This window comes from Pipistrellus hanaki (genome assembly GCF_964339955.1).
Source record: "Pipistrellus hanaki genome assembly, chromosome: 3".
Classification (NCBI taxonomy): domain Eukaryota; kingdom Metazoa; phylum Chordata; class Mammalia; order Chiroptera; family Vespertilionidae; genus Pipistrellus; species Pipistrellus hanaki.
Genome location: NC_140505.1, coordinates 145,275,575 through 145,286,040, shown reverse-complemented (window position 1 = coordinate 145,286,040; position 10,466 = coordinate 145,275,575). Strand labels below are relative to the sequence as shown.

The following is a 10,466-nucleotide window of genomic DNA, read 5'->3' as shown; positions in this document are numbered from 1 at the left end:
TGAAAGGAATAAAAGTAATTAACTGAATGAAGGGCACCCAGCAGACTGAAGACTGTGCTCCTTGGGCACACACCTCTCCCTCACGCACTTCTATTCTGTGAAGAATGGAAGGACAATCTCGGGAAATCAAGCAGTGGATGTTACTCCTCAGCTGAAAATAGAGAAAAATTAGCAGCTATGAGTACTCCCATCAGGATAAGACTGACCTGGGCCTTAAACTTTAACCTTGAACCTTGACTGATTTCTATTCCAAGCAGCATTGTGGCCCTCACGCTTCAGAATCTTAAGACTTTGACGAGACTCTAAACATCTGGCCCAACCGCTCACAACTGGAATGATCCCTACTCTACCCCATTGGCAGAGAGGCAGCTCACATGAATATTTCCTCAAGCTTTATCTTCTAGCTCAAAGTTTACTAGTTTCTCTTTTCTATCTCCCAGAGGATACATGTGTAAGTTCTCCCTTAATGTGTGACCAGCATGACTTCCCATGCTCTTATGTTCCTTCCCACCTCCAAAGCTGGGAATGGTAGTTACGGGCTCTTAACAGAACAGATGTTGGGAGTTAGCACAGGTGAAGTAAGGCTCTGGATGGTAAGGAACTGGGCTGAATCTTACTTGTCCTTCCCAAAAGTTTAGGATGAATTTTAAGCTCTCCCTAGATTGTTCTAGGAAAATATGGCAACTTTGTCACAAGCTTAGCAGGCAGCCTGTTTGAGTCAACAGGGCCTGGTACCTTTCTCCTCCTCTTCCAATTCTCTTGGTATGTGAAGTCACAGGGTGGAAGTGTCACATAGCACTTCACCTTGACCCATGCAGGTGCAGCAAGGGAGAAGACAAAGCCCTAGTGTCAGTCATTTCTCTCAAACTGGGAGGCATTTTTGAGGGCTGGAGGGATCGCTGAGGAGAAAGACCATAGGCTGAGACAGCAAAAATCACTGGGCTCTTGTATTAACCCTCTCCCTCTCCCCACTAGAGCCTTTTATGAGCATGTAAAGCCAGGTGGTGACGGATAGGCTATGGGATGGGGTTGTTGGAAGTGCTCTTCCAGGTTATGTTTCCATCCCAAGATCACTGAAACCTGAGCCTAATATTGCTAGAACAGTGGGTAGTGTGATTACAGGGGCTAAAGAGAAGTTGATATTACAGAGAAGTGTGAAGCACTTCATAGATAGAAGAGTTCATTTACACAAAGTCTCCAGGTTGGATGAGGAAAAGGTACTTACATTCAACCCTTAAACAGGACCCAGAGGCAACAATGGGTCCCAGATGACAAATGGGATAGAACCAACCTCTGTTTCAGGCCATGTTATTTCAAATGGGCTGTCATGGGCTGGCTTTTGCTGTACAGAGCCCAGGAGGGACTGCTGGGCTATGGTTTCTGCTGAAGGTCTGATGTCTGGCACCTACAGCTTATCATCCCTCAAACATTGCTTTTTTAGGGGAGGTAGTTGGCTATGAGCACTGAGCCCAGGAGAAAGAGAAAAATAGGAGAAAAGCAATAGGCTTATTTAAAGGTTAAACAAAATATTGGAAACGCCCTTGGCCATGGAATACAGGAATGTCTTTTTTCCCCTGGTCATCAAAGCCCACCCTCAGATGAAGGCAAAAGTTAAGTTACTAAACGTGGGTCCTGCTCTTGCTGATGAGCCCTCTGGAAAGCACAGCCCACTCTAAGTCTATATTTAGGTCCCAAAGAGCCATTCAGGCTACTACCTAGGTCTCAGCTCAGCTCACTCCTACCGTGAAGGGTGGTCTCAGCATCACTAACTCCTACCTGTATAAAACTGCATTGGTCAGAAAAGGGGGTCAAGTTCAGACAGACTCAACAATATCTTATGTATTTTTCATAGTGCTTTTGTTGCACGTTTCATTTTCTGCTATACATGGCAATAAATATTTGTTGCTTTGGTCTGTACAAAAAGTCTGTGAGGAAGGTAAAACAGATGTAATCTAAACAAACAATAAATACAGAAAACTATTATACCTTGTTCCGAGTCCCCTGGAAATAGCGAGAGAGCCTGAAAAACTCAGGTCTTTCTGACTCATAGTCCAAATCTATACCATACTGCCATGTATCAAATTGTCACTTAAACACATAAGTACCAGAGTCAATGTTCAGGAGTCCTGCAAAGAGGCTGCATGTCATTGCTTTCTAAAAGAGAATGTGGAAGGTTCCAGCAACTCATATATAGGAAGCTGTTTATTTCCTATAGAAAACACCCCCCCCCCCCAAAAAAAAAGGAAGAAAAGAAAAACAAACAAAAGGTAGTTACCCACCCCACCCCCCCCCACCCCCACCCCCCCCAAAAAAGGCAGGCAGTTATGAAAAGGGTAGAACATCTAGTTGCTGGAGTGGAAACAGTAACATTCAGTTAACAATGGAATATTTAAAAAAAAAAATAGTTTTCAAATTGTAACCTGTGGTAAAACATAGAAAAATGTACTAAACAAGCTTGGTATAAAAGAGAGTAAAATTTTCAAATAAGCCTAGGGAGAAAGCACAATGCTGGAAGGGATGAGGTACAAAGGAAGAGGAGAAAATATTTCGTACAAAACTACCTATTACAATACAGAAAAAAGTATAAAACGTTCCTATTTTGGAACTTGAGTACAAAAGTGACACTGGCATTGGATCGTTTCACTATCTAGCCTGAGAAATTCTCAGAGGGGATGGGTGGTGCTAAAAGAACAAAAGGGATAGCAGTTCTTCATTCTCAAGTTGATCAGTCCAAATTCCACCCATTTTCCAGTTGAAAAATCTCACCTCCCTCTGTAACCTCTATCCGTAAGCCAACGTTTATCCAGGTCTCAAAATATTCTGTTAGGAAGTCCACAAACACCCTTCACATAGGGGCTGGGATCTGTGCGTGCTGGAGCTAAATTTGGAAAATGGAAATAAATCTACAGGCTGAAATGATGAACACATTCAGCCTTAAAAAAAAAAAAAAAAAAAAAGCATATCCCTGGGAAATATATATATATATATATATATATATATATATATATATATATATATATATATATATATTAAATTCTCTGTGGTTAGAAACATATTTAAACTAACTAGCCACAGACCAAACCAGACTTGCATTCATCCAATGCTGGAATTTTATGCTAAAGACTGAGGTCCTTCTTCTTGGTCAGAAGTAGGCGGCAGTAAAAGTGGTGCCTTGTTGCTCCACTAACCATTCCCTGGGTGTGTCTTCCCCGTATCATGTGTTGTGAGCACATGCAAACCCCTGCTTTTAAGAAAAGGACTGCCCGGGACTTTGGGGTCCACCCAGGGCTCATATGTTGTGCCTCAGGAGGGAGGAAGCTACAAATAGAACAGCCTGGTACAGAAGCAGACAGATTTCACAATGGGGCATATAAATAGGAAAAGTCCTAGAGGAGGGACTTAGGCATGTGCCCCCAAGTCCAGTTTACAGTCACTTTCCTGATGAAACATCTTGAAAACCATGTGTGTATGTATGTGTGCGTGCATATGCTGGTGGTTTTTATCCCTATGTTTTTGTCCATGCCCTTTCCTACCTCTTAGTAAGGCCTAACAACAAGAGTTTTATATGAAACCAAGAGTCTTTCCAAGCTTCTCTCAGCCCCTAATTAGGGACCAAGTGAGGCTGGAGCCCTTTGAAAACAAGATGGCAGAACTGAAGAAGTGAAAAACAGTCTTTCTCTTCAGCTTAGGGATGTCCCTCACCCCTTTCACAGCACCAAAGTTTCTTTGCAAAAATAGTATCTGAGATACAAAAGGAAAGGCAGATGTGCTTGTGAATGCATCTTGTCAGGGCCTGGTCCGGGATCAAGGGCTTTACAAGAACAGAGGGCTGGGAGTGGCTGTTTCCAAGGTCTCTGGCTGTAGACAACGAAGAGCTGGTCCCACAACGTCCATGCCTGCTCACCGAGACAGTCTTCACAAGAGCTTTCGGTGGAGAATCTCCCAGACCATCCGCTTCCGGAAGTATGGCATGTGTTGCTGTAGGGACACAGAGACTCCCTTCATTTTCATTTCTTTAATCCCGACTCAACACTCTTTTCCCCATATTCCTTTCCTCCTTGAGATTTTCAACTTAGTCTGTTTCATTTTTGGTCTTTCAAATTTCTCATTTTTGATTACATGTTATTCTTTTTCCTTTCCATTGCTTTTTCCTATTGATATCTCTACTGCTATTTTCTTTCTTTTTTTTAAATATATTTTTTATTGATTTCAGAGAGGAAGGGAGAAATAGAAACATCAATGATGAGAGAGAATCATTGATCAGCTGCCTCCTGCATGCCCTCTACTGGGGATTGGACCCAAAACCTGGGCATGTGTCCTAACATGGAAGTGAACCATGACCTCCTGGTTCAGATGTCGATACTCAACCACTGAATCACACCGACCAGGCATCCACTGCTATTTTCCATTGTGGTGTCCTCAGAAGTTTTGTTGGGCATTGCCAGGTATCCCCCAGCTATACCTAAATGTCTCTACAATTCTGAGAATGTCTATCAAGTCCTCTACATTGAAATCTTGAGGATGTAAGATCTGAGGCCTGAAAATCTAGAAGTCACTTTTAAAGAGGAAGAATTATGAGAACTGCAAGAGTCAAGGGCTATGATGGAAAAATCCAGTAAAGCTATTAATTCAAACAGAAATAAAAGGTTAGTTTAGGTTAGCAAAACTTGAGTGCTAAAAAAGTATAGAGAAACTTGTGCTCTGAAAATGTGCTCTGGTCCCAGTTCTCTGTTTTTTACAGGCTTTGAAGTAGGTGGGGGAGATGGGCAGAGAAGAAGGCTCTGCTTTTGCCCAGGATTCTTTGACTTCAATATGTGATATATGGGGTCCCAGGATGTGATCTATTATTATTACTATTCTTTGTTTTATGATGTGGCAAGCAGTAACCACCTGTGTTATAAGCTACAGGCCGAAGCAGAGCCCCTTAAGCAGAGCAAGTAAGAAAAAACACCTAGCGGGCACATGGAGAAGGTGGACAGAGAGCTCCCTTCCCGCAGCCTCAGCTCACCTGTGTGAAGTTGATCGGTCTGTCTTTGGTAATGCAGTCAGCATATTTACAGGCAAACATCCCACAATCACTTCCATTCATCTGCTGTGGAATTTCCTGAAAGACCAAAAACAATGAAACGGTAACATCTTTCCAAGGTTCCTCCCTTCTTGCTAGACTATAAATAAGAACCAAAGCAGATACATTTTACAGGTTTCCCTGAATTTTGAAGAGATGACCCCTCATTCCCCACTCAGAACAACACAGACTCAGAGAGAAAAAAATAGAGCTTCTCAGTTAGGCCTGTGGACTTCATATTAACCACATAAGATACTATCTCAGACTTCCATGGCACCTAAGGGTGTAAAAACTGGTCCCTGCCCTAGGGCCAAACAATCAGCAAACGCATCTTACAGGAGTGAAAAGCTTAGCAAAATATAGCTGGGCATTTAGAAAACCTAGCTCCAAATAAGAAACACATTACCAGTTTTCCCACAAATAGCTTTCTCTATATTCCCCAAGAAACAAAACAACCAAGCTGAAGGCAGGACAGACACTAAGAAGGTCCCTGGGAATCAAACAGTGATACCCTTTCCTCCCCAACCACTCTCATGTCAGGAACTTTTATCTCATCCAGATCAAATGTACCTGGCTTTTCTTGCTGAAGAGCTGCCAGCCATTGGTGTCAAACTCTTTCCTTTTCTTGTCAATGCTCTCCTGCTTTAGGTATTGCCTAAAGGTATCAGGAGAGAAGGAGATGAGCTGTGGAGAACATGAGTGACCGCTGCCACCCAAAGAATGGAGCAGACAATCCTTAGGAAGTTTTCATAAGTGCTTCTGAGAAAAACAGTATATAATGTTGGGTGGGGTATCTTTACACTGCTCACCCTCCTTTGGGATTCCCACAATTCATGCCAACCCTGTCAACCCAAGAGAAACATGATGCTTCTCTGATACCCAGGTTCCTTCTATCTACTATTCCTCCTGAGGAACGAGTTTTGACTCGTTTCCTTGATTTATATGGTCCTTTAAAATTCAATCTAATGGAAGAAGAATGTTTCTCTAGCAATATCAAACTATTTATTTACTTTTTTTAGTCTTGAGTCTCCTGTGCAAAAATTCAATCCAAGCCAACAATCTGTTGAGTATACACCTCATGTGGAGCGTTCTTCACAAGTGCAACCTGTTCACCATTCTGGACTCTATCTACCAGAGTGGTACAGGGAGGAATAAGCATTTTGGAAAGAGAAACATAGGGTATACCAGATTTGCATCCAGGTTCCCCATTAAGCCACTATCTAGTAGGACCTGGGCAAATAAAAATTATTCTGTGGGTTTGGTATCTTCATCTAAAAGGAGGTTAGATTAGATGATTTCAAAATAATTTCTCAATCTATTTGTACATACCCACTCTATATTTTAGTGCACTAGGACAGTAATTGTCCCTATTAGAGTATGTATTTGGTATTAGTACATTATTAAACTTTACTTAGATGTAAAATATCCATTCTTACTTAATATGAGAATTTCCTTTATTTATTAGTTCACTGAAGGTATAAAATAACTGAGACCAATAGCTGGAAGACTGACACCAGACTCTTCCGTCCTCAACTCCTTACTTACAAAAGAATTCTGCAGGCTTCGTTGTTTATCCCACCCATGGAGTCGTAATAGGTAATATTCTTCTTTCTAAAGTCCACAACCTAGGAATAAAAAATAAAAAAAATAAATAAATCTGTCTTTATAAAGAGAAGAAAACGATTTTTTAGCTTTTCCCTTCCCTGGAACTTTTTGCTAGATTTCCTGTGAAATCATAACAAGTATGATTGATACTGTGCATTACACCATGCTTAATCTGCATAAGACACAAGAATACAGAACTACAGTGGGGGCTGATCAACTGCTGACCCCATTAACTGCCCTAAAACCTTTTTCTGTAATTGGGGTCCCCATCCACAATGTGGGCAACAATGAAGACACAACATGTTCTTCAGAGAATGTCCACAGTTTCAGAAAGATGATAATAGATTATGGATGTCATTTCTTTACCTGGAGAATTCCCTTTGGCTTTAGGTTTTTAAAATGTAATTCAAAAAAGACTGTGAAATAACTCTTATACTTTCATTAATACGCTAAACCATGTTCTCAGAGTCATAAAAAAATTCAATCACCAAGTATGCAAGGCCAAGTCATGATTAGGCAGAAAATAATAGCCACGGGATCTGAATTGGCAGCATCATTATGAAGCCATTTTTTATACAGGTTTTGATAAATTGAGCTAAATTTTATTTTGATTCTCTTGCCTTGCAGTTTATTGATATCCTTACAGAGTTCCAAAATTGTCAAACATGATCTGAGTACAAGAGAAGGAAATAAAGAATTAAACTAACTAACTAACTAACTAACTAACTAACTAAATAAATAATTCCTCTGCAGGAATCCCTCTACAAGAAGGAATTCTTTTTGTTTAGGAAAATACCTTAATGACACATGTAGCTTTTAAAAGATGGGATAGAGCCTGAAAAGACAGATGCAGTGGAGAAATTACTGAATTGCTCTGCATAACAAAGAGGACGGGAGTGTAAAAATTTAAAAAGTCACCTTCTCTCCCCATGCTTTTGCATTGAGGCTGCTCAGACTTATAATTCCTTTTTAAGTATTTCCAGAAAAGGAAATTCCACGGCTTTCTTCAAAGTCTAAGTACCTCTCACTCTTGACAGAAAGTTCATTGATCTATCCAGTTTCTAGCCAACTAAATACTACTGTTCTCGCCGAAACAGGTTTGGCTCAATGGATAGAGCATCGGCTTGGGGACTGAAGGGACCCGGGTTCGATTCCGGTCAAGGGCATGTACCTTGGTTGTGGGCATATCCCCAGTAGGGGGTGTGCAAGAGGCAGCTGAACGATGACTCCCTCTCATCGATGTTTCTAACTCTCTATCTCTCTCCCTTCCTCTCTGTACAAAATCAATAAAATATATATTAAAAAAAAATAAAAATAAAAAAAAAATACTACTGTTCTCTCAATCATCCAGTGAAGACACAGAACTAATACTCACTATTCTCTGTGTATTCTATAATTATATAAATTCCTTTAAAATTTTACCTAAAACAAATGGGTACTCACAGCAAGACACCAGTGCACTCCCAGGTGAATGGGCACCAAAAGGATGTCAACAGAAAATACATCCACTTTCTTTGTCCATCGTTTCACAGCCTGGTAACCAGCTGTTTTTAACTTAGTAAAAAAAAAGGTATTAAATGCATGTACACTTGGCAATCCCTTATCTTTACTTCGCTCCATCAGCATATTCATGTAGAAATTGATGATCTGTGGGAAGAAAATATAGGTATGTATTATATGCATCAGGCCTTTCATAATAATTGTTGTATGAAGGAAAAGTAATTGTTGTATTGTACAACATATGCTATTGTTTCCTAATTAATTCAATTAAGACTTTAACATGCAACAGCCTCATGGCCCTATATCAAATTCTGACTAGAAGGGAGGCTATAAACAGTGAGGTGGTTATAAACAGTGCAAACAAAAAGCTGAGATTCTATATATAACTAGTAGCCCTGCACATGAATCTGTGCACCAGTAGCTCGCCAGTAGCTCACTGCTGCCCTCCAGTAGCTCTCCTCTTGCTGCCCCGCCCTCCTGTAGCTCCCCCTGCCTCCCTCTCCTTTGCCCATCCTCATAGCTTGCTGCCCTGCCCCCTTCTGGAGCTCCATGATATGGTCGTTACGCAGTCAGTTGTTATGCTTCACGGTGTAACAACCATTTGCATATTACAACTTTATTATATAGGATGGAGTTGGGGATACATATGGGCAGATGCTGGCCAGAAGACAGGATTGGGTCAAATCTGTTAACAAGGCTAAGACCAACAGTTCAATTCTTATATGTGGGTCACCTGGTTTTACACAAAGATAGGAAACTTTGGTTCAATGCTAAAGATTGTCTTTTAGCCTTTAAGCTATCTTGCAGAGACAAATTATTTTGGTTTCAAGCAGACCTGGATAACAGGATAAATCATCAATTATACTGGGCAAAATACTTATAAACTGATAGTAGTTCAGCAATTTTACCTTTTATAGAGGCACACTTGAATATAGTATAAAAACCAATATAACATGAGGCCTGGAAGTAAAGTTAAAAAGAGTAAAGTTCTCCCCAGTATCTGTACGGTTAGCCTTTTAATTTTTGTTGATTTCAATTTCGCCTTCGATGTCAAGTATAAAAGAAATTAAAATGCTTGAACAGGAAATATGTGATTCTTTCTATTAATGAAGCAATGTGCTCTCTAATTGTGACTATGTTGTCTATGGTTCCTTGAGGTCCAGGACTCCTTGGTACTAAAGCTTGAAAGTTACTGGGCCGGAAGTTACTGCATACTTACTTTATGTGGTCAGATGAGGCCAGGCCAGTGTCTGTCAACTGCAAGGAATGAATGGGCTAACTGATCCACAGTTTGGAAATATGACTAAGAAAACAGGTATGTTTTTCAGAATGCTTTTTGGGGAATGGGAAAATGCCCCAGTCCTTTGACAAATATTTACACATTAGGATGCCAGAGCAATGAGCTACTGCCCAACAGTAGGCACCTACATACTGGGCAGGCAGCAGGGACCACTGCCAGGAACACACCAGAGCATGGTCTAGACTAGAGAAAGGGCCTATAGATGAGGATGCCTAGGGAAACCACATTTGCCATGAGGCAGAACTGGGGGCAGCGGAGAGAGGGAATGACTAGGGTTGAAGAAAGACACTGTTCTGCCTACACCCAGCAGGCCCAGAGATCTTAGGTTGTGGCTAATTCTCCATCTAGTGTGATTCACAATAGATAATTGGAACTAGTTATTTTAAATAATGATAATGAATTGAGACACAATTAGGATTATAGCTTTCTCAGTCTAGATTTCCTATATAAGTCTGCCCCAAGGACAATGGTGCTAATGATGCTTGTAGGAATGCAGGCAGGAATACAGGAGGGTCTGCCCAGCAAGCACAAATTAGGCTGTAATTAGACTATAAACTACATTATCTAATGAGAGAAAACCAGCAAGAAGGGACTGATTCCTCTGGCATTCTACCCACCCCACAATATTTGCCATGTTACAACACTAAATCTTCAGTCTAAGGGGTAACATGAATAGGCAGATGACCTACCAGTCACTGAAAGCCAACCTTCTATGGGCAGGCAAGTTATATTTTTGAGGCAATAACAACTCAAGGGGAAGGTGGAAAGGAATCAGGCAGAGATAAGGACAGCCAAGCAAATGAAAGCCATGGAGATATTTCTTCCCAAGATGCCCATAATTAGGACCTTTGGGATAATTACCTTGAAGTAAAAAAGGATGACATAAATGAATGGCAAGCTACACATGACTACGTATCCTAATTTTTAGGAGGAAAGAATGCTACAGACCAATGATGTTTAGCTGGACTCACCCTGCCTGAGTTGTTTGGGTTTTTG

At 40.8% G+C, this 10,466-nt stretch overlaps 1 protein-coding gene across 3 annotated transcripts in view; it reads right to left on the bottom strand.

Moving 5' to 3' along the window:
• Window positions 1–1,824: 1,824 nt before the first annotated feature.
• SENP1 (SUMO specific peptidase 1) overlaps window positions 1,825–10,466 on the bottom strand; it is a 49,219-nt gene continuing 40,577 nt past the window's right edge. For all 3 annotated transcript variants that reach the window (XM_084877398.1, XM_084877400.1, XM_084877399.1), the window contains 5 exons: window positions 8,114–8,317; window positions 6,611–6,690; window positions 5,636–5,720; window positions 5,009–5,104; window positions 1,825–3,978 (listed from right to left, as the gene is read on the bottom strand). In XM_084877398.1, the coding sequence (XP_084733524.1) occupies window positions 3,916–3,978; window positions 5,009–5,104; window positions 5,636–5,720; window positions 6,611–6,690; window positions 8,114–8,317 (528 nt within the window). In that variant the 3' untranslated portion in view covers window positions 1,825–3,915. The remainder of the gene's footprint in view (window positions 3,979–5,008; window positions 5,105–5,635; window positions 5,721–6,610; window positions 6,691–8,113; window positions 8,318–10,466) is intronic.